This window comes from Pinus tabuliformis, chromosome 2_2 (genome assembly GCF_031772625.1).
Source record: "Pinus tabuliformis cultivar Carrire ecotype Pingquan chromosome 2_2, CPIR1, whole genome shotgun sequence".
Taxonomy (NCBI): Eukaryota; Viridiplantae; Streptophyta; class Pinopsida; order Pinales; family Pinaceae; genus Pinus; species Pinus tabuliformis.
Window position 1 is genome coordinate 653616853 of NC_142300.1, and position 24967 is coordinate 653641819.

The 24967-nt window shown below is 39.0% G+C and overlaps 1 protein-coding gene across 1 annotated transcript in view; it reads right to left on the bottom strand.

Moving 5' to 3' along the window:
* The window catches only part of LOC149194312 (histone acetyltransferase TAP1-like), a 94278-nt gene that overhangs the window by 18288 nt on the left and 51023 nt on the right, over window positions 1-24967 (bottom strand). The window contains exon 3 of the mRNA XM_089407627.1: window positions 20211-20397. Within this exon, the coding sequence (XP_089263753.1) occupies window positions 20211-20397 (187 nt within the window). The remainder of the gene's footprint in view (window positions 1-20210; window positions 20398-24967) is intronic.

Below are 24967 nucleotides of genomic sequence, written 5' to 3' on the forward strand. Positions count from 1 at the left end.
CACTCCTCAAAAGGTGGTCAGTGTCTTAACTCTAGTGCCCAACATGGTCATCAAGTGGGCTTGGGCATCTTCTCTGAAGTGTTGCAAAGGCCTCATACAATCCCTCAAGGGATGGAAATTGTGCTTGGGAGTAAGCATTTGAAAACATACTTTGAAAATCAATGACCATAAGAGTATCATAATGGGCCATACCTAATGCAAAGACACCAAAGTAATTTGCACAAACAACATCTTTAAATGTCTTCCTAGCTTATTATTTGTGAACAAGTTACGACACTTAGATATGGGATGCCTATCAAAAGTTCCTAGGACGACCCATTAATCAATAGGTGCAAGTGGATTGTGCTATGGTAGGGTTTACTTCATGGGGGATGCCATAGTCTTTGTCCCATCTATGAAATTCCATCATCCTTGAGCATTATTATGTGAAGAGGGAGTAATTATTGGACCTAAGTTACCCCTTTCCTAGCTGTATTTTTACCACCCCTCTTGTGTGCCTTTATTGATTTTCTTTTCCTTGCATAGTTTGGGTTACAAGCTTTCATTTATGCATCGTTGACACTTTAAAGATGAAGCACTTTATTGCTCATTGAGGTTGGGATATTCAAAGTTCCTTTTACTTTGATTACTTTAGCCAAAAACTAAGTGAGGGCTAAAAAGAGAAGTAGAGCTCAAGCTAGGCTTTTGTCCACATACTTTACTATATCCCAACCAAATTTTTTCCTACATTTTATCATTATGGCTCATGCTCTTTCTTTTTCTAATACTACATCAACCTATTAGGGAAAGGTTTCCTAGCCCCTAACCAAGAATGAAGAAAACAAGGAACCAACCTTGGTGATAAACAGAAATTAACCCGAAGATGGGACATGGATATAAGGGAGAGATGGAAAATGTTAGAGTACAGTTTACCATGGACACACAACATCAATCAATGCCTCCTATCTGTGCCATAGTGGAAAGAAAGGCATCAAAGAAGGTCACACTGGACTAGGGGACAGGGATAACCACTAAGGTGAAGTATGGGAACAAGAATACAACTTGTTGACCACTCTATGTCAACTACCCTATAGCAATACACATTTTTGCAAAGGAATTTCATCATGTTCGAGCAGTCAGATATCCATAATTCATCATCGTCACTAATCAGATCATAAAAGTTGTAACTCCAAATTCTGCAGCCCGATGGGCCATTGTAAAAATGATTCTAGTATGTCTATAAAGCCATGTAAAACACCTAGGTAAGCTTAAGAATTTTGGCTAATGAGTTTCATCCTAGAGAGTTTTTTAACCTCCTTGAATTATGTGTGTTTGTAAACACGGATAATCAATAGAGTTTTTCTCCCACATATACCCCCAAAGCTAGGGTGGGATTCGGTGTGATGTCTTAAATAAGTCTTGGTGTATTGAGTCTATGTATTTTCATCATACTAGATCATGTCTTGAGTCTTGCAGAATTTGGTTGAGTATGTGTCTATTTTTAATTATTAAATTTCCAGTTGGTTAGGAAATTTAATAATTTGGATGTAAATTGTAAAATCAAATGATTGTAAAAGTTAAAGGGGTGAAGTACACATAGTTAGAACCTCTACACCTCAACTTTGTGTCTAGACGCCTTTTGAGGGTTGAAATTATGTCTATCCCCTCAAATTGTTTTTATTTTTGGTTTTCTAGCAACAAGCGGCAAAAATATTAACTAGAAAATGGTCAAAAATTAAAATTGAGAGAACATAAAATTCTCTTCAAGTAGAAAAATGAATTTTGGAGAAGGTGGTAATTCCCAAGGAAGAATTAAATTGAAAAACCCAATTCCCAGGTGGAAAAACCACAAGAAATTCTTAGGGGCCAGAAAATAATTATTTTTTTCAAGAAAATTAATTTTTTTGGGTCCAGTTGGTTGAAGAAAATTCGTGGGTCCAAAAGAAGTCCAATTTCCAAAGACCTCCATCAAGGAAAAGATCATTTTTTTAGAAAAGAACCTAGGCGGTTAAGTCAAAAGTAATTTTTTGAGGAAAGAAAGGTCAAAATAATATTTTTTGGACCTGAAAAAAGGGAATTATTATGGAATTCCAATTTCTTCATCAAGATCAAAGAACGGGATTTAATTTTGGCATGGATCAAGCAACAACTAGCATTTATTCTCCAGGATCAAGTCAAAATTGTGCAACTTCTTGGACCTAGCCTTTTTCCACTTGGAGGGGGATCTAGATCTCTCTATTTTTCTATAAATTGAGTCTCAGGCTCTTCATTGTAATCATCTTTGGATGTTGTAATTGGCTTTGTGTTAAAATTGGCAACTAGGGCCAAACTCCATGTGGGTCATCTTATTTATGACAACTGATATTTTTATTGGATCCCTCTCATCGAGAGGTGTAGGATTGATCCAAAGATCATCCGATTCCGATATGTATTTATGAAGTTATGAATTTAATTATGTTATAAAATAAATTGTCAAGTCGGCCAGCAACTTGAGTAGGCTCAGAAGCCCAATAGACATGTCTATTCATCATCCACGTTTTAGTATAAATAGAAGAGGACTTGAAGTCATTTTGCAACACATCCTCTTCATGTGTGGTCCCCTCCTCTCCACGTCTTTGGGTTTTGGTGAAGGAGAGACACAATGAAGATACGTTGGCCCAAAGGTGATGCCCTAACCGCAGTAAGCCGCAGGCATATGAGGATGATCTACGCAACAAACAGAGACCTAATATGTTGTCCAAGAAGCCTTATACGCAGGCCCTTATACGATGTCCAAAAAGTCTTATACGCAGGCCCTAATCTACACAGTCAAGGAGGCTCCTATATCGCAATAAGTCATACGCTGTAATGGGAGACACGTTGTAACAAAGACGTTCATGGAAACACTTCATATGCAGCCATATATATACACATAGCATGGAGATACGTTGTCATGAAGATACTGTCCACGCAGTCATCTGAACGCAGTCCTGTATTAGAGTCACCTAGCCGCAGTAAGGGAAGACAGTCATGATATACGCATGGAGAGCACCATATATGCTGTCAAGATATATGCAGCTAGAACTCATCTTACGTTCTGGGCCAAAGCATATTTTGGCATACGTATAGATCAATATATATATGTGTGTTGATCTGAGCTCCTGCTAGCTCATATACCCTCAGCAGTAATGAACATTATTCTTGGTTATAATATCAGAACTCAAAGATGCAATCCTGATCTCGTTAAGGATGAGCCTCTCAAACGTTGTCACAAGCCTGTTGACAGCATGAGGTAGACTAGATGGACAGCATGTAAACCTTTGAGTATTGTAGGTGACAGCGTGGCACATAAGGCAGCCTTAAGGCTTGAAGGGTTGTTAGCAAGGCTGGAAGTTACAGTCATAAAGGGCAGCATGATGATGAATGAGATCATGGACATGGGCAACATCATGATGAATGAGATCATGAGCATGAGCAGCATAATGATGCATGAGCATGGGCGGCATGCTAATAAACGAGATCACGGGCAGCGTCATAATGAATGAGATCATGAACATGGGCAGCATAATGATGCATGATGTATGGACAGCATGATGTAGATCATGAGCAACATGATGTATGGACAGCATGATATAGATCATGGGCAGCATGATGTATGGGCAGCATAGTGAGTAGATCATGGGCAGCATAGTGATGAAAGCATGAGCAGCATGATGATGCATGATGCAGCATGATGGTACCTCACGGTAAGGTGCAACAAATGGACGAGATGCAGCACTATGATAGGTGAAGGAGTCACCTTAGAGAATCAGTTGAAGCAATATGTCTTCAACTGATCTCTGCAGATATCAAAAGTCAAAGTGTTGACTTCTATTGTAAATGTACTATCTCTCTCACTTTCTCTGTTGAACTTTGAAGAACATAAAAGAAGAATTGATCAAGGGTTTCCCCACATTGTGGGGTTTGTCCCTGGCTAGCGCCACATCTTGTGTCCTCTTGTCTTGGCTTGTCTTCTGCGATTTATATTTATGTTCTATCTGCAGTTTACTTTAATGCTGATGTGATTGCTAATCTGGAAAAGATATTGGAAAATTAAAATAAATTGCTCTAACATAGAACATACCTAAATTTAACACTTTGGAAGCTCTATAAATTTTTTGGATTAATAAAGTAAAAAGGATTTGGGGGCAAAACCATGTGTGTATGTTTGCAGCTTATCATGGTAAATTTGTTCTAGTTATGTGCTTAATTTTCTACTGAATTTTAATGTTGTTATTTTCATAGGCCTTTGCGATTTATCAGTGTACATGTATCTTGCACTGTTATTTGGTTGAGTAAGAATTGATGATTGGGCAGATCTATTCGTTTCCGATTGAACCGTTAGACTTCCCCTTTATTGTGTGAATCAATTGCATTTGGATTTAAAAAGTTTTTCAAGTGTTTGTAGAAATATCTTTTGAATCAGATCTCAAGTGTGCGGGGAACTTTTCAGCTAAACCATCCCACTCTTGAGCATGAGAGCTAAACAACCCATGGTGGGACATTTTAAGGACAGATCATAAGAACATTGAAGTTTTCTTGACTCTTACTCTACTAAAGATCATCTATTTAAAAAATTAAATTTTTAATTTATTTTAAGGAGCTTTAAATGATCTATTTGCTATTTCTAGAGCTACTCTATCTGATCTATGGGCGGAAGTGTCCTCGTACTCATAGATTTAGAATTGTAGATTACACTTGTAAATATTTATGAATAATATTTTGTAAACATTTTATTTTAAAATTGTATAAATATATTTTTCAAAATTTTGTTTCAAATATATTTTGAAATATTTGTAAATTACTTGTAAAAAAGTTTCTATCCTTTTTGTAAATGTGTAAATAAATTTTAAATCTATATAGTGTGAAAATTTCTTAATCTACACATCAGAAATCCTACTACAAACGCTAGTTTATCATCTCCTACTTGTTCTTTACATTTAACAAGTTATTTAATTACTTAAACAGCAATGAAAACACTATTGCAGCCTACACATACATACAGATCATGAACTAAAATAAACTGAGACGATCACACAAGAGACACCGTTATTTTTGGACAATCATCCCCGAAAAAACCCAATTCGGGAAAACCGGTGTAGCATATAGAGGATTTGTATTATTAAGCAGATTTTTGAATACAACTAGGGTGCCAAATCCAGCTCACCCAACAGAGAATAAACTTGGCAGAAATACCTCTATCCAGAGAGATATTTTGGCAATTCCAACAATTGGATGATCAAACCCCATAGATGACAATTGGTGTTCCCAGTGTTGGGCAGCGATGGCTACTCCAAGCTCTGCGCTGGAACTGTGTCACCTCCTCTAGGAGCTATGTCACCCTTCCAATGAGCCTCCCTTGCTCAGAATCGATATGTTGAACTGCATCTCTCTCTACCCCACAGAAAACCCCAACGCTACCTCTAAGGGACTGCATCAGCCCCTCTAGCTTTTGCGTCACCCTCTCTGGAGTTGTGTTGTCTCTCCTGTTGTTGCTCTACCTCTCTACTATGTATTCTCGACCTTGGATTGAAGTCCCTCTACCGAACTACCCCTCACTGCAACTCAGATCACTTAGCTCGACTTTCTCAGCAAACCACACCCCAAAAAAATCGAACTCTTTGGTCTCTTGGTGTATCTCCAACTGACCCTCAAGCCTCCTCTTATACTTTTCATATTGATGAATCAATGGTTGTGATCTAATCTCTAATCAACGGCTAAGATCAAAACAGTCGTGATCCTCGTCACTGAGAACCTTCTCACTCATATTTTTATTAATACGCTTTAATATTTTTATTTTCCTAAGTTTAGACTTAGGAGCTCATTAAAAATATTAATTATTTCAATAACTCCTCATTCAGGTGGAATTTCCCCAAATGATTTCTGAGTTCTGGAGATCTCATGTATTCTAGCCCCTCCACAAAATTTTGGAGCTAGAGCACATATCATGTTACCCAAAATCAACACTCCCTCTTATTGAGGAATGAGCTCTAGTAACACTTCTCAACAGAAGTACTACACTAATCCACTGCATTGGTCCTTTGTGTTGTTGATGCTTGGCCTGCTGCTCTTCATCCACTGCACCGTTGCTTCCTGTACTGCTGCCCATGACTCTACCAAAGCCACTACTACATCTGTACTACAGGTCCCTCTCAAAATGCTACATCATGCTGCCCATAGCATTGCCACTGCTAATTGTTGCACTGCAACTCAGTTACTAAGAAGTAAGCAACTGAAAACTCACCCAAACACTGACATGCTGGTCAGTATGGATGCCTTGTGATGCTGAAGCTACCTCTGTTGCTAATCTGTGTTGCCCCCCTGGTGCTACTACACTGTTGTAAACTGCTTTGTGCCTCTCGCACTGCTACAAAATTCATTACGCTGCCTCAGACTTTGGCACTCTAGCAATGCCACTGTCTCTCCATCACACCTCACTCCAACCAACATCTGTCATTATGCTACTGTCATTAAGGGCTCCCATAGTAGTATGTGATCCAAGAGTTTGGGCACCTCAACGTCCTACCCATATGTAGTCCTCTCGACTACAACTCCATGTGCCCCACCTCTTCTCCAGAGGCGCATGAGCACTCATGGCACAATCATCATCCTCACCTTCCTTGTCCGCTTTTGCTGGAGCAACCTTCGATTCAAAAGCTTCCCCCTTGCCCTTCTTCTGGGGCACTGAGTGGCATAATGTCCCAGTTCCCCACAGTTGAAGCATCTGGCCTTGGTGATGACCTTCTTCTTCCTCTTCTGTTTCACTTCTTGTCCCGGCGATGCAAGAGCTACATCCTCCTCCTCCTTCTTGACTCAGGCTCCCTTGCCGCTACTACCTGTCTTAGTCATCCTCCTGAGCTCTTCTTGTCGAAGAGCTACCCACATCTCCTCCCAACTGGGGAGAGTTGCTCTGCCCAAGATACTTTAGACAAAGGTCTCCCAGTCCTCGGTGACTGCATTCAGGGCAATCCTGACCATGAACTCAGGATCTGGTGTAGACCCCATGGAAGTCAACTGGTCGTGAATCCTTGCAACCTGAGAAGGAAGGGATCGATCTCTTCTCCCTTCTGCATCTGTAACTGTCTCAACTGATTTTCTAATAGCATCTTCCGTTGGACGGAAGAGCCCTGATACAAGGTGGTCAGTGCCTCCCACATCTCCCTTGTAAAAGAATATCGAATGAATTAATTCAGAATGAGCAAATAGCTCAATGATAATACAGAGATATTTACAATAATAGAAACATCAGGTTTCTATGTAGAATATGGAAACAATCAGTTTCATCTAAGAAACTGCTAAAAGAATAAAAATAGCAACAGCTAAAAGAATGAGCATTAAATACTAAATAGAAATATTCTAATACCCTCCCTTAATGCTCAATCTATTTACAACACCAATAGACCCTCGGAATTTTACAAATTTATCGGGACCAAGAGGCTTGGTGAAAATGTCGGCGGGCTGCTCTGTTGTGGGAACATATTGCAACTGAACTGAGCCGTCTTCAACCAGCTGGCGAATGTAGTGGCAATGAGTTTCCACATGCTTTGTTCGTTCATGAAAGACTGGATTCTTGGCAAGTTTGAGCACTCCCTGATTATCACAAAACAGAGAAGTAGGCCCTGTCTGGAAAACATGCATATCTGCAAGCATACGTCGAAGCCAAACTGCCTCACAGGATGCCTTAACTGCTCCCCTATACTCTGCTTCTGTTGAGGAGAGAGCCACTGCCTGTTGCTTCTTACTAGTCCAAGTAACAGCACCAGATCCTAGACTAAACACATACCCAGTTGTAGATTTACGGTCATCAACCGAACCTGCCCAGTCAGAGTCAGTGTAGCCACTGAGAATAGGATTGGAACTGCGAGTATATAAGAGGCCATAATCAGAAGTACCACGCACATATCGTAGCACCCACTTTGCTGCTATCCAATGATCAGCTTTAGGAGCTAACATGAAGCGGGAAATGTAGCTTACTGCAAAACTGATGTCAGGTCTGGTAGCAGTAAGATAGATGAGACTGCCCACTAATTGCCTGAATAAAGTTTCATCCACAAGGGGAGAGGGTGACTGTGCTGAAAGTTTGAGCCCTGGTTCCATAGGAGTCGTGGCCAGTTTGCAATCCTGCATTCTGAACCTTTCCACAAGATTTTTGGCATACTTGGATTGAGAGAGAAAGATCTGATTTTCAGTCTGCCAAACTTCAACCCCCAGACAGTAATGAAGAAGTCCAAGTCTGTCATCTCAAAAGTTCTGCATAGATCTTGTTTGATCCCATGGATCAAATGTGCAGAGCTGCCAGTAATGATAAGGTCATCCACATAGACAACCACAAACAAGATATCATCACCAGTATGCTTGATATACAGGTTTGCATCAGATGGGCTCCGCTGAAAACCCTGATCTGTCAGGTACTGATCAATTTTCATGTACCAAGCCTGAGGAGCTTGTTTCAATCCATAGATTGCTTTAGCTAACCGACACACTTTCTGTTCTTGACCAGCAACCTTGAGTCCTAGAGGCTGCGTCATGTAGACTTCTTCTTGGAGATCACCATTTAGGAAAGCACTCTTTACATCCATCTGATGAACTTTCCAATTGAACTGAGCTGCTAGTGCAAGGACAAGCCTTATGGTACTCATCTTGGCTGTAGGAGCGAAAGTCTCCTCATAGTCGATGCCTTCCCTCTGTGAGAACCCTCGAGCCACAAGACGAGCTTTATACTTGTCTATGGTTCCATCATCTTTGTATTTCACTTTATACACCCATTTGCAGCCTATGGGCTTTTTTTCGGCAGGAAGATCAGAAAGTGTCCAGGTGTGATTCTTCTGAAGACTCTGGAATTCGGCTTCCATAGCCTATTCCCACTCAGATGTACCCTTAGCCTCTGAATAGGTTTGAGGCTCAAAAATACTGTGTAGGTTAGCCATAAGAGCAAAATTGACTGTAGACTGTTGTCTGTTCTTATGTCTAGAAGTACTACCTTCAAGGAGCTCATCATCCCGGAGATCACCAATGGTTTTAGCCCACCATTTAGGCCGAAGAGTAGAAGAACCAATATCAGGAGTAGAGGAACCAATATCAGGAGGAGGTGGAGAAGACTCAAGAGCAATAGGGGCAGCAAGGGGAGGGTTATTTTCTGGAGGACGCTCAGATAGAGTATTATCAAATACTGATGCTACATCATCCCTCCCATCAGGTGGACCGATCGGAAGAAGAACACTGTGAGGCTGATCCTCAGAACACTGCTCAGAAGAAGAAGACTGAAAGAATCCTCTGTCTTCATCAAATACTACATCTCGACTGAAGCTAAGACGACCAGTGGCTATATCTATCAGCCTATAGGCCTTGTGATGATCACTGTAACCTGTCATCATGAGTTTCTGGCTTTTGGAATCCAACTTAGAGCGCTTAGCAGGTGGAATCCAAACATATGCAACTGAGCCAAATACTTTGAGGTGACTGATCTTAGGCTTACGACCAGACCAAACTTCTTCAGGAGTCTTCCCTTTAACAGCCTGAGTAGGTGATCGGTTAAGAAGGTAAACAGCAGTAAATACTGCTTCAGCCCAGAATTTGTTTGGAACACTCCTGTGTTGTAACATGGAACGAGCCATTTCAACAACCGTGCGGTTGCGACGCTCGACAACACTGTTCTGCTGGGGAGTGTAAGGTGTGGTTAATTGACGTTTGATGCCATGAATATCACAGAAGTTGGCAAAAGCTGAGGAACAAAATTCCCCCCCATTGTCGGTCCTAAGGGTCATGATATTACAACCAAATTCTTTTTCAACTAAGGTTTTAAACTTCTGAAAGGTACTAAGAGCATCAGATTTATTTTTTAAAAAATACACCCACATCTTTCTACTGAAGTCATCTACAATAAGTAAAAAATATTTGCAAGCAGTGATAGAAGTTGTATTCATAGGACCACAAATATCAGCATGAAGTAACTGAAGTACCTTAGATGCGCGCCAAGATTCTCCATCTTTGAATGAAGACCGATGTTGCTTTCCCGCTTGACAGGCACTGCATACCCCCAACTGCTGAGTCTGAATATCAAGTAATCCTGACACAAGTCCCTCCCGAGAGAGCTGAGAGAGATACTGCATATTTAGATGCCCATATTGCTGATGCCATAGAGTGTTGATGGGAGAGACACGTGCTGCTAGAGCCACTTTTGGAGAGTCACCGGTGTCAAGTAGCCTGTATAGACCATGGTCCTCTAGGCCAACAGCAACTGTTAGACTGGTCTCCCTGTCAATGATGGAGCACTTGTGTGCACTGAACACAACATCAAGCTGAGGAGAATTCCTCATAATCTGGCTGACAGATAGCAAATTAATTTCCATACCAGGAACATAGTATACATTCAGAAATATGAGTGTGCGTCCACCAGACTGAATTTGAACTGTACCCCTGCCAGCTACAGTGTACTTTTCACCTCCACCAAATACCACGGAATCACTGAAAGGTGAGAAGTCAATAAACCAGTCACGCCTGTGAGAGAAGTGGCGTGATGCACCAGAATCAATGTACCATGCAGAGGAAGGAACATGTTCTGAAGACCTTTTAGCCATAAAGGCGTAAAAGGCAGAATCTGTCTGCTCGGAATGTTCTGCAACATTTGTTGTCTGATGTGGCCCTCCCTGTTTCTTCTGTTCAGAAGCAATCCTCTGTCGGCAATCTTTCTTCATGTGACCGAACTTGTGACAGTAATTACACTGCACACTTTTCTTCCTAGCAGGATCAAAAGGCTGAGAAGAGCCTTTCTGCTGAAAGGACTGAGAGGACTGGTATTTTGCAGCGAATGCATTTTCCGAGGACACTGATGAAGCACCACTACCAAACTGTTGTTTCCACCGATCCTGCTGCAGAAGTTTGGTACATAAATCTGGAAACTTCAGATCAACATTTGTGGTCGTAATGTTGAGTGTTTCTATGAAGTGTTCATAAGATTTCGGTAGACTTTTCAGAGTAATGACTACCATATCTTCTTCCTCCATGGTCCGACCAATGGCTTCGAGCTGATCTCGAATGTCTTTAATTTTGTTGAGATGTTCCTGTAAAGACATATGTTCATCCATCATGATGGAGAACAATTGATTTTTGAGAAAAAATGCTCTGCTTTTGTCAGATGTCTCGTGCAGTTCTTTCAACTATTGCCAGATTTCGGCAGCTGTCTTGCCAGAAGGAATCTGTGGTAACTGATCATCAGCGACAGAGAGCTTGACGAGCATAACAGCCTCTCGATTTCGATCATCAAATTTATCTTGATCGGTACCAGCTGTACCGAGACGAGGCTCTTTGCCCAAAATGAGCTGATCAAGACGCCTGTATTCAAAAATGGTCAGCATTCTTTGTTTCCAAATGTTATAGTTGCTGCCATTAAAGCGTTGATTTCCTTCTAACATCAGATTGGTGAGCGTGGCCATTTTCCCAAAGACAATACAGAAGTCTGACACACAAAAAAATGTAGCTGCCTGCTTAAAATTCCTCTTTCAGGTGATGCCTTTTCAAATGAAGGAGCCGCAAATAAATTCCAAGAAAATATCAAGATGACTGTACCGAACCTTAACAAATTCTGCTTTGAAAGAAATAGGCTTGCACAAAAAAATAACTCAGATCTGTATCAGTGCACCAGATCAAAACACCAGACCAAAACCATGACAAGAGGTCGCATGCATCTTCATAAAATTAAAGCTGATTTGAAGAGGAGAGAAAAAAAAATACGTAGACTGAAATCGTGAGCTGTCCACGATTATATTTGCTGTTCTGGTCCCACCGCTTCAAAGAAAATCAAAATAAACTTTAATCAAATCGCTAAGCAAACACAACCCAAACGAAGCTCAGAAAGACCCTTGCGGAAGCCTGAACAAGTTTTACTGTGTATCGACCATAATGTATCAGATGCTTGGCTATAATCTGGAAAATGCCGTCACGTGAAAATGCCGTCACTGGAAAATGCTTGATATTTTCAATGCCGTCACTATAATCTGGAAAATGCCGTCACTGGAAAATGCCGTCACGTGGTGCAAGCGGGGCTTAAATCTCTGGAGGATCTCGATCTGTCGAATAATAGAATACATGTATTGGAGGATCTTGTTCCGTTGTCACAGTTTAACCTTGTGTCTTTGGACCTGTACGAGTGCCCCGTGACGCGTTTTTGTTTCGAGTCTTTCGGTCGAAGAATGCCGTCACGTGATGCGTCTTTGTTTTGATACACCCACGCTGCCGTCGATTTGTGGTTCCACTGTCGGAGAGAAATGCGATTGACCAAATACGGTAGCGTCGTGTTACACGACAGCTCCCTTAATTCGCACAGCAACTGTAATAATAATCGAGCAGAATGAATCCGCGTCACAGCGTGGTCCCTCCGGAAGTTTGCAGAAGCGTGTCTTGAGCATAAATTCGACGTTGACAGGGTCGTAGGTTATGACAGGGTCGCAGGTTATGACAGCCCGAAGACTGCTCGAGGATTTCTGGTTTGAAATCTGTAGAAGAAAGGAGAAATTGCCGTCCTATGAGAGCACAATAGAGACGCAGGAAGAAAAATCCATTTCTGTATCGAGATAGACGACTGTAAGCTTTTATCACAGTGAGCAAAGCCGAGGCTAAGACTCAGTGAAGGCTACCTGGCTTACAGAGGGCTCGACCTTAGAAATGAATGAAAGAAAGAGCTCAAGAGATTAGGATGCAGAGGAAATAACTGTTCAAGAAATCTCTTTTTCTGGCTCTGATACCATAAAAGAATATCGAATGAATTAATTCAGAATGAGCAAACAGCTCAATGATAATACAGAGATATTTACAATAATAGAAACATCAGGTTTCTGTGTAGAATATGGAAACAATCAGTTTCATCTAAGAAACTGCTAAAAGAATAAAAATAGCAACAGCTAAAAGAATGAGAATTAAATACTAAATAGAAATATTCTAATACCTTGTTGTGTTCTTCTCAACAATGTGTGGTACTACATGATCTTTGACCCTGTCTAGGATCATGCACTTGGCCTTAGCCTGGGCCTCCTCGTACTTCTTCAACGGATCAGTGTCGACCAGCTCAGCAACTACCTTCAAGGCATAGTCCTTGATGCGATGTTTGTCTAGGATTGCCAAGATCCTGGCCTTCCAGATGACAAAATTGGATGCTCCATCCAATCTGTCCTAATCCCTCAACCCATTCATTGCCATCTCTGCTCAAAAATAGGACTGGTTCTCTTCTCCCTCTCCTGCTGTCAATCTAGCAAGACTTGGATCTGGATTTCTTTGGCGCAAGAAACCCTCTAAGGAACAAGCTCCTCTAGACTCCCTCTGAGTCCTGACTTCCTTCACGGAAATCCTCTTGCCAATTGTCGATTCACTTCCTCTCCAATCCTCCTTTGCTGCTGCAACCCGGATCTAGATTTCTTTAGCTAGAAATTTGTCAAGGCAGTGACTCCCCCTACCTCATCTCTGTCTCCACAAACACTATTCTGCACCAACAGAACCAGCGTCCCACCAGCTCCTCAAATCGAATATGCACTGCTTCCTCAGCCCCGACAAATCGAATAGTACAATTTTCCTTGTTTTTCTTTTGTTTCTCTTTGCAAATCTGAAGGAAGAAAACGAGGGTTTCATGTGAAAGATTGATCCTTTGGGAAAATTATAATATTTATTTTTTTTTATCTCAATCTCCCTTCCTAGTTATTTTAAAACCCTCCTCTCTCGTCCATTTTGTCTGGAAATCCCCTAGTTCGATAGTGTTGACACCTTAAATTTATTTCAAAATTACATTTTGGGGAAATCCGTCTTCATTCTGAGGCTCCGATCTAGCAAAAGGGGCTCTATTTCAGGCACATAATAATTTGCAAATTATTTTAGGGCCGCAAGCCTAAATGTTCCTTTTGCAAAAGAAAATCGTAAAGATTTTTCGGAGGTTTAAACTTAGAATCGTTTTCTACAAAAATTTGGGTTTTTTCTCTTGCAGATCTAAAACAAATTATTTTGGAGGCTTCCCTCTCTCAGCCACCTTTTTTCTTCTCCCCTAGACGTAATGCAGCTCGAACAAAAGATATTTATCAGGGTTTGAAGAAATTGAATTTTTCAAGGAAAAGTTCACATCAAGTTGTAACCAATGTTCCACCAAGTTTCTAGGACAAGGAAACGCGGGAGCGGGGATACGCACAAGGGGGACATATATAAGCAACCCCAAAATTTAGGGAAATTTCAGCGAAACGGGGTGACGTATATAAGCAACCCCAAAATTTAGGGAAATTTCAGCGAAACGGGGGGACGTATATAAGCAACCCCAAAATTTAGGGAAATTTCAGGGAAACGGGGGGACGTCAAAATCATAAAAATTATTAAATTGTCAAAAATTTAATATATAAAAATAAAAAATAAAATCCCAACAATATGTCAATAACTAAGTTAGTAAATAATAAATCTTAATAATTATGAAATCTACATCTAAATATGATCATCATTTCGTATTAGACTATTATGAATCATAATTATCATTTGACATTTCTGCGATCATCAATGTAAAATTGTAAATCTAAAAGTAAATTACTTAATTGAATCCATAATTTGACATTATGCAATGTTCCATCTAAATTCATCATTTGGCAATGGGAATTAATATTATGCAAGGTACATGTAAATTAAATTAATCATTTGACAATTGAAATTACACAATGCACATCGAAAGTAAATTCATCATATGACAATGACATTATGCTAAAGTCTAAAATAGCCATAGAATACTACACTAAAAGTAAACATAGAAAACAATGAAATACTATTAAATTTCTCAAAAAGTACTAAATAATAAATCACAATTCCAATCCGGTGGCTCCAAGTCACAAAATGAAAATCGCAACTCCAATCCAACAACTCCAAATGTCTCAGGCCCCCGGCTGATGGTAAATCTAAATCACAACAAATTACAGATGGAAAATGTCGAGTACTGGCAGTAGGAAAATCTCGAGCAGCGAGTTAAAATGTTGAGTGGTAGTAGAAGGAAAATGTCGACCAACAAGGTAAAATTGTAGGGTTAATGAGAAATGTGAATGATTATGTTTTAAAGTTTTAATTTATCCTTTAGTTTTTATTTTCATTTTTTAAATTATATTAAAATTTGTAATTTTTATGTTTTTAATTGTTATTAGCAAAAATATTGGGGGGACGCAGGGGGCGCTTTTCGTCACCAGGAAAAAGCCCCCCAGAGTTTCCTCGAGTTTCCCCAAAAAATGGGACGTGGGGAAATGTTTCCCTAGGAGTTTCCCCGTCCCGAGAGCATGGGGGAGCAAGGAAGCGCATCCCCCACCCTAGGGTGCGCATCCCCATGGAACATTGTTTGTGACTCCAAAGGTTCAGATTTAATCTTTGGAAAGAGTCGCTTCCTATTGGAGCATTTTTTTTTGTTGCCCATGAACATAAAGAGACTCACTTGGCTTGGCGAGAATTTTTACTCCCTTGTACGTCTAGCAGATTTAATGAGATATTTCTGAAATTGTTCTCTCAATTATTCGGGATCTTTGGAACCTTGGCTTTTAGGTTTTTTTTAAGCTTCTATCTACCATCCCAGGGTTCCTCTTTCATCCTATGCATATATTCCACTTTGGGCCTAGAGATCAAGTTATGGAAGTGTATTTTCCTTCTGAAGAAAATTAGATTTGCTTTGGGGAAAAGTTTCATTACTATAAGGTTTATAAAATCATTATAAATTTTTTCTCCATTGCTATTTTGAGGAAGGGTTTATTTGTAACTTAAAAAAAAATCATTTTCTTGGGAGAACTTGGGGCCCCACCCATGGTATCTCATTTTTTAGGGTTTAGTTTATTTAATTTTATTTTTATTAGTAACTTATTAACTTAGTTACTAACTTTTTTTTAATTTTGCACAATATCTAAGGGTTTTAACTGCTAGTTGGTATCTCCATTAAAAAAAAATTATTTTGTCATAGATCCAATTTGCATTGCTTCATTGAGTAATTTCTCATTTTGCTTCATAATTGAAAAAAATGTGCCCGAAGTAGCTAAATGTTAATTTAATCACATAAGTGGAATGGTATTTGTAATTGATGAATTTTAAACACACTTCACATTTTTGAAGCATTGTGGTTGATCTTATTTAGAGCATTTGTTTAATTTCATTTTAGATTTAGTTTGCATCCTTTAATTGATCTGACTTATATGTAGTCATAAATTAGACTTGATATCTTTAAGTTGCATTCATTGACTATTTGATCTATTGCATTTGCAATTGTTTCACTTGCAAGTTAAATATTTGATGTAGTCTCTTTTTTCTAATCACTCATAACAACCTCATTTGTCTCCTAGTTACTTGTGTTGATCTCTATAAGTGAAGAACAGTCGAACAAACACTATAATTAGAAGGCATTTGATTTTGTTATCATTTTGTCATCATCATTTTTGTTTCATTGACTAATCCTGGAATTGCCTCATTTGAACTATTAGTGGGATCTTGTAACCTTGTGTTAAAGTGACATTTCATCAAGCTTGGTTATAAGTGGTTTACATTTTTGCATTGAAGCACATTGTACTTATCTCATCTCTTTGAAGCTATCTAACTTGGTCATTATCTCTCATTTACATTCTAGGATTAACATGTGCATCCTCATCTGACATTTTATTATTATAACTAGAATTGTGGCCTTACTTTGTAATTGCAAGCTTGTTGTACTTTGTAAATTATAATTTCTTGCAAGTCATTCTCAAATTGTTTATTGCTCATATTTCTGGTAGTCTTGATCTATCTTGCTAACTTTCCTTACAACACTACTTATCTGGTAACTTGAAATTTTCTTATTTCGCAAGTGGTATAATCTATATTGAGCTTTGTTTATAAGGCACTAGTCTATATCTACTAATCTTGCTATTATATCATTGCCTTAATTGCTTCATCTTGTTAAGATTCGTTTAATAATCACACTTGCTAATTAATCTCAATTCAAGTTGCTTAGAGACGTTGTGATCTTGCCCATAGTCTCCTAGGACTTGTTGTTCCAACAAGTTTCCCCTCACCATCGTCTTTAGGGACTAACCCCCTTGACTTGTTGGAAATACTGAGAGGAGGTTGAATCAGTGTTTTCTTTCAATTGTTATTATTACCAGTTAGATTCTTCACAATTTAATCAGAGAAATGTATAAGTATAATCTTATTGAGTAAAAGAATAAATACAATATAAATAAGTTCCCAAGCTCCAACTTGGTTTTGATGAGGCTCCGACCTCTAGGGCTTCGACCCTATCTATCCAAGGCACCAACCTTGAGTTTAGGAGCACCAACTCCAAGGACACCAATCCTGCTGTTGTTTAGTATAGAGAGTGTAAAATATACTTACTTGATTGTCAAGGGGCTCTTCACTTGTTTCAAGATCAACTGTACTTCATTTGTTTGCTTTGTCCATTACTGTTGTAAGAACCAGCACCTTGAGTATCCCATGTTACTACTTATTTCTCACTGCCTCTGTCCAAATTATCACTCACTGTATCAGAGTTCTTTGTGAAGGTGAATCTATCCCACTGCAGAGACCTGAGAAGCTTAGCAACTGTCTGAGATAGTGTCACTTTGTGGAGACCGAAAACATTGTGGGGACCAAGGAGCTGTGACAACAAGGAGCTGCCCTTAGTGCTGTTGTGACCATGAAAAAAAAAAAACTGAGGAATGGTGGAACTACGTCAATACGGTACTATGGAACTATGCCAGGTAAAAAACACTGCAGAACTGTGCCAAGAAAGGACTGTGGAACTGTGCCAAGCAGGGACTGTGGAACTGCGTCAATTTCAGGGACTGCGGAATTGTGTCAATTCAGAGACTGCGGATCTGTGTCAACTTCAGAAACTGCGGAACCGTGTTAATTCAGAGACTGTGGATCTGTGCCATGTAAGGATTGTACTCTTCCAGCTGCCCGAGAGTGTATTTTCTTCACCTTTATTTATCCTCTAAACGTTCACGAGATGTGAACAGGTCTTCCTGTGTTATCCGCTTGTCTTTTGTAATGTGCTCCGAGTATGTAATTCTGTCTTCCAACAAATCATATATGTATACAATACAAAACGTGATTTTTATGTAGCCGACAAGATGCTGGAATGGAGCCGACATATGGTTTTGATGAAATCGATATATAATCCGTAATGGATGATTGTTGACGGTGTTGTGTGGGGACCATAACAAAAAAATGGACGCTAAGATGAAGACCATTTTTATTTATGTGAGATTAAGTTTAATATAGAGTTTTATTATATATGTTATATCATATAAATAATATATATATTTATTTTTGACAAACATATATAAAGGTATATATATATATACCAAAATATTATTATATTATATATATGATTGTCATATATAAACTGCAACACAACCAATTATCTTATATGCCAATATGGTTGTCATATTTTAGGACTTTGTTATCAATAAAGGGTTTCTCATTACATTGTTAAATGTCTAGAGTTTCATAATGTTCGTTAGGCATCAAGGGTTTGCAAGATAACACTCCTAGGGTTTGTAATTAGGTTAGGGCAACATCGAGTATCACAAGACCATTTGCAGCAAGAATATTTTCCAACTCAGCCAATGCCATATTGACATCAATGACAACCTAGATTAACATGACTTAGCTAGGAGAAAGTTAAACAGAGTGGTTAGGGATTAGAGTGACAAACCCTACTTTGAGCGTTAAATCTTAGGTATACACTTAGGGCGACAACACAACCAAAAGTGGTCTATCATTCAATTCAAAGTATGACCCATACTAGAATGCCCCTAAACATTAAATGAAAGCACTTGATTACAAAAATGGTTTATGTAACTTAAAGTAGATGCCCTGACTTTATCCAACGAGTAGGTTACATGAAACAAAGCATTGATCGGAGCATCGATGGAAGCCCTTTGAGGCTAGCTATCTGTGGATCATCATAGGGTTTCTAGTTGGAAAGCTTAACAAATAGGAGAAAATTTTATCCTAGGTGTTACCCAATTGGGTGGGCAACATACACCTTTGATGCATAAGCTTGACCTACAAACCTAAGGGGCTCAAAGACCTGGTGAACTGATGGGTGAATTGCATATATTGGGTCCACTTTGGGCATGGAATACATATTACAAGGCTCCTTAGAAGGAGAAAACAACTAAGGAATAACTCATATATAAGAGGATGCCTACACTATGCAAAGACACAATGAAGAAGAGTCATTCATACAAGAGCAGACAAGGAGTTCTACAATTATACTAAGTCTAGGGTTAGCACAGTAGACTACTTGGATGTTGGATGAGTGAACTATGGAAGAGTTAAGCTATGTAGGAGGTAGAACTATAGATAGGCAATATTGCCTTGGATTCATTGTACACTTCTTATACAAATGTAGGTAGAAGGTTGCACTCCCTTGTTCCATATTCTTAAAATTCTTCATACTAATAAAGTTAAGGCACCCCCTTTGGGTGCTACCAATACATCTAGGTTGTGGTCTCTCTATAATTATTAGATGTTAATATCATATTGAATGACTAAGTGTTGTTGAATAGTGGAAAAGTGCAATAGATTTAGGATTCTTTAAGGCCATAGTTGGAAATGTGTCTGTTGTGAACTTTGTTGTATTTAACTTAGTTGCAAATCTACCAAACCATAGGTAAAGGCGTAGTTATGGAAAAACCTCAAGGTGAAGAGCCCTAACCTAGTTAGTTGCAAATCTACCAAACCATAGGTAAAGGCATAGTTATGGAAAAACCTTAAGGTGAAGATCCCTAACCTAGGTGTAGTAGCCATAGGCTGGGGCCTCGTGAGTCACCCTTACAACCCAGGCAATGCAATGCCACACAACCTCAAGTGCAGAAAGTGGAGAAAAATTCAGGCAACAATGTCAGTTCATGGTAAAATCCCACTAAACACCACACCATCCACTTGGCCGCAAGGGCACTGCAATGGATAGGCCCATCAATCAAACCAAGCCCCCGCAACCCCTCCACGATGCCTCCACACCTGCCCCAACCCCCGATCCTTGGTCATCATATAGATGTCCCATGGCACCAAAGGGAAGCCCCTCTCACCACCATACTAACCCACAATAAGACCAGAAAGTTAAGTAACTTAAAAAAATAAGAAAATGAATTCACTCCTCAGATTATGCTTCAACATTGGAAAAACAAGAAATATAATCCTGCCAGGAAGGAAAAATAATTTACAATAGACTTCATCAGCAAGAGTACCTTATCACATAAAATCTGTAAGTCATGCACATCAACATTCCCTCCAGAAGCAAATACAATCTTTTCAATTGTTCCACCTGGTTGTTCCTTTTCAAAAAGTATGACTTCTTCAGGCTCAGATTCTTCCTCCTCATTTGGAAGGTCTGAAAGAGGCTCAATAACTGAAGTTGGATTGTTCTTTAACAAACTGCAGAAACAGAAATTGAAGACTCTGAACACTAAACCATAGACTGTACAATGTTTCCTATCTTATAGGAATAAATGCCATGAATAACAAGACACCATCTATATTTCAAAACAGTATGTACACGATAAATAGATACAGAAGAATTAAAAATTCACACATGAAGAAATAACTTCAAAAGACCTAGACGACAGCCAAAGGAAGATAGCTCCACAGCAAAAACTGAATTGGTGGTGTTTGTAAAGTTGTCACTAAAATTTGCATTCTGTATTGCCATTGAATAAGATTTGAATCATACCAAGTATTTTTCGGAAGTAATCACATATAGATTTTAAAGTCGACGCGTTTCGAACCACTTACTGTGGTTCATCAATGGAATTTCTGCCTCTCAGTCATACATGCATCTATTAATCTGTCCATGGTTTCAACAATTCTGATTCAAAATAATTCAACAATGGAAATTTTCTAGTATGATACGATGAAGTTCATATGTGCTTCCTACTGATTGTGTATCATTTGTTTCTATCACTTTTCTATTTTTAAGTTACCAGGTTGAGAGGCATGTCAGTGTTAGAGTCAAGTCTTATAGATCAATAAATGCTAAAGACTAAATGACTTAAACAATAAATAACTTAAAGATACAGCAAGGGAACCGCCACTAAGAGGTCCCAACTTCAATCTCCACCAATGTTCAAATTAAACAGAAGGCAGTTGAACAAGATTGCTACTGCAGATGAAATCCACTTGGGTTGAGATACCAACAACGTATTTATTTACTACTGTCTGTGTGGCCGTATGGACTCTGAGCAATGATGCCATTCAAATTTCAAGAATACCATTATAACGGGAAACCAAATTAGCGATCTATAGATCTTTAATAGAGTCAATGGTGCAAATCTCTTTTGGGGGAATATATTGCCTGAGGATCTGGAAAGAAACGTATCAGAAATGTCATGAAAAAAACCAGAAATTATCAGAAAAGCAGCAAAAGTAAACTTGGACTTGAAAACTACAAAAATATCAGGTAACTCAGGAGATATCAGAGATATCGGGAGAAATCAGATATATTTCCAACACTGGGTGTAGTATCTAGTTGGTAAGCAAACAAAGATATCACGTTCATGAAAGTTACAATTAGCCTATAGTGAGGGCATATCTACAATAAAACTCAACCAATGAAAATAAAATGGGGCTGAGTAATTTAGTGACAAATGACGATTCAGTAAAAATATTAAATCACTGATCCGATAAGTGAACGCACTGGCAACAAAGAATTGAAGAGGAAATCACTCTAAGATTGTGTCACTGTTTTACACAATAACATCTAATTATAATACAAAAACAACTCCAAAATTTGTTACCAAAGACAAATATTTCATCTTCTATGTTTTTATACGTTTTTGCTTAAAATTGATGTCAAGAGTCTCAAGAGTAGCTACAACATCCAAGCACAAAATGAATAAACAAGGTAAAACCAAAGTTTTCATTAATAGAAGGAAAAAAGAGATGTTCCTATGGGTAAACGAAAATATATATAGCTCTTGTTACCCACCAAAAATGGGTAACCCCATAGGAGAAGTTTTTTCTCCAATCTTGGACAGCCAGCTAGCCAGCAGCCCAATAAATTGCCCAGTTATTATGATATGCCACTTTCCACCACCATTTGTACTACACCTCTCACCATCCAACATTCCTCTCGGATGAAGGTGGGCTACCACTTGGCAAGTATTTTAACCATTTTGCAAGCAAGTGCTTTTACTTAATGTTTTGGGCATTCTAACATGAATAAAGGGGTGATCTAGATGATTGACCGATCTTGACTGTAAAAGTGTTCTCTCACCTTACCAAATGGGTTAGTCTTTGCCCTAGTCTAGTAGGACCTCCTCTATGGCCTCAGGGTTATAGGAGGAGCACTACTTGGCAAACTTGGATTGAAGTAGCATGTCCATAACCATTCCATACTTAACACCTTTAATCATTCCCTTGAACTCACATCCATTCTTCAGATTTGTTGTCATGGGTTCATTAGGATTTGGCACTCATACATCCACATCCTTGAGTCAGGGTTGGAAAAAATTTCCTTTGAGGTTGATGCAGCTACAAGAAAAATAAAAGCATAAGATGGCCACAACAAAAAGAAAAAGAAAAGTTAAAATGCAAAAGATGCCTAGGACATAATTGATGTGTAGGCAAAAGCCTAGCATGAGATCTACCCCCTCATTAGCCATCACACGTGTTGGAGAATGCAGTAGGGCAGCTATTAATTCAATTTTCTCCTTAACCTTAATAATTGCTTGTGAACTTTATATATTTTCTTGTGCTTCTTTATTAGATCTTTTCAAGAAACAATTATGAATAGCCAAAACAATAAATACAATGGACACAAGTATTAGGATCCAAGACAGGGGAAAACCCAGATATAATTTCTTCTCTTCATTTAGAATTTACTTCAAGTGAGAAAACCAAGACCCAAACCTTGGACCAAATTCTCCTCCAAGTACCAAGTCAGCCCTCCAAGAAGCCCTTTCAATTAAGTTAAATATCAACCAACACAACGAGAGTCAATCCTACTTTAACCGATGTCCAGTTTCAACTTCGACCCCCAACTTCAACCTGCAATTTCATCATGCAACTTTGGCCTCTTGGAATAGCAGAAACCCTAGCTCTTTTGCAATGGTCAACCTTCCAAGAGATCCTCCCTCAAGTGTATCAAGAACTCCAAAATCAACTAGGTAAAATTTGCTTCAAACTTAGATTTTCGGCCTCCAAGCTATAAAAATTCGGACATGCAGCTACTCAGAAATTTCAGCCCCTACTGCATCTCCCCAGAGACCCTAACTTCGCACGTGTGAGAGAAAATTGGTCAAAAAGACAGAATTTCGACTTCTTGAGTTGCTTCTGTCTCCTAGACCTTCGCTCTTCGACCTTCTTGCTTGGGAGATCAAATTGGCGATCGAATGAGGTCAAAGTAGTTAGTTTTGTAGCATTGGATGGTGTTCTAGCCTTGACTTTGGTCAGAGACTCTAAGAAACACTAGAACCCCAAAACCTAGAAATCGTTTCTGGAAAATCTACCTATAAGCAACTCAATTAAATCAATTAATCATTGCTTAAATTCTTCCTAAGTCTAACTCAAGAAAAATGATTAATTAACAGCAATTAATTGAGAAAGGTGAGATCTCTAGAAATTCACATAGATCAATTCTAAAATGATCTCAGCCATTGATAAGGAATTAATTGTTGTCGTTGGTGATCCAACTGGAGATTATATGAGGAGGTCAAAGGGCTTGATGGACAACAACACTTGACGTCGAGTTCTTTGGCAAAGATCGAGTTTCCCAGCTGCAGTGATTCAATAGAGAGAAGTTTGAGCCATAGAGGGGACGCAAAGATAGTGAGAGGTGTGAAAATTCGGAAACTCGAATCCTACTGCAGCAACTGGAAATTATTCTCCTAATTCTTATTTAAAATTAACAATTTATTTATTGTTTCCTACAACAAATATAGAAGAACTCACACTGCAACCTACACATATAAAACTACGAAAGAAATAAGCACTAGAAGAAATGCTAGCACACACACATGAAATAACACAGTTATTTTTGGACCAATGTCCCCGGAAAAACCCAACTCAGGAAAACCAGTGCAGCAGTTGAGGGTTTTATTATTATGCAGCGATGAAATAATCTGAGTATAACTAGATGCCAAAACTGGAAATCCTATAGAGAAATACTAGCAAGAAAATATAGTGAGGAGAAATTCCTCACTCCATAGGAAAATCCTGGCACTGACCTCAGTTGAAATTGAGTCGTCCAAACTCCAAACTGCCTCTGCAGAGTGACTGCGTCACCCTAGCAGCTGCTACTCTCATCTTGGAACAGCTTCTCCTCAAAGCCGTCTGACCAACTGTTGTCTGGAAAAACGTCTCTCCTGGCCTCTGGAACCTCTGCCTAGCTTCTGGCACTGAAATTATGTTTCTCCCCAGCAATTCGACTTTGACTCCAGAGGTTACTGAACTGCTCTGTGTCAGCCTCTCTATGGCCTCTCTGCCTCTCTGCAAATGCACTCACCGGATCAGGAAATCTTCCTTCAGTTTCACTGTCCCTACCCCTCTCTCACTGCTTTGATTTCTTTGGCTCTCTCTCTAGCAACTAAATGCTGCTACTCAGGAAATTAATCTGCTCATGAAATTGAACTACAAAAGTGTCTTCTCCAAGTGTTGAGACTTCAACGGCCAAGATTAGATCTTAATCGATGGCTACGACTAACTTGAAGTCGATCCGTGTGAGTTTCTAGAACATTCACACATTGACTTAATTAATTATGATTAATTAGTCATATTCCCTAAGTTTAGACTTATGAAATATTTAAAAATTGACTAATAATCTAATTAAGTCATTTCTAGGCAGAATTTCCATAAACGATTTCTGGGTTTTGGAGATCTCATGTATTCTAGCCTCTCCACAAAATTTCAAGGCTAGAACACATCTAATGCTACAAAAACTAACACTCCCTCTTAGCGAGGAATGTATTCTAGTGCTCTACTGCACATCCTGTGATAGCACTCTATCTCT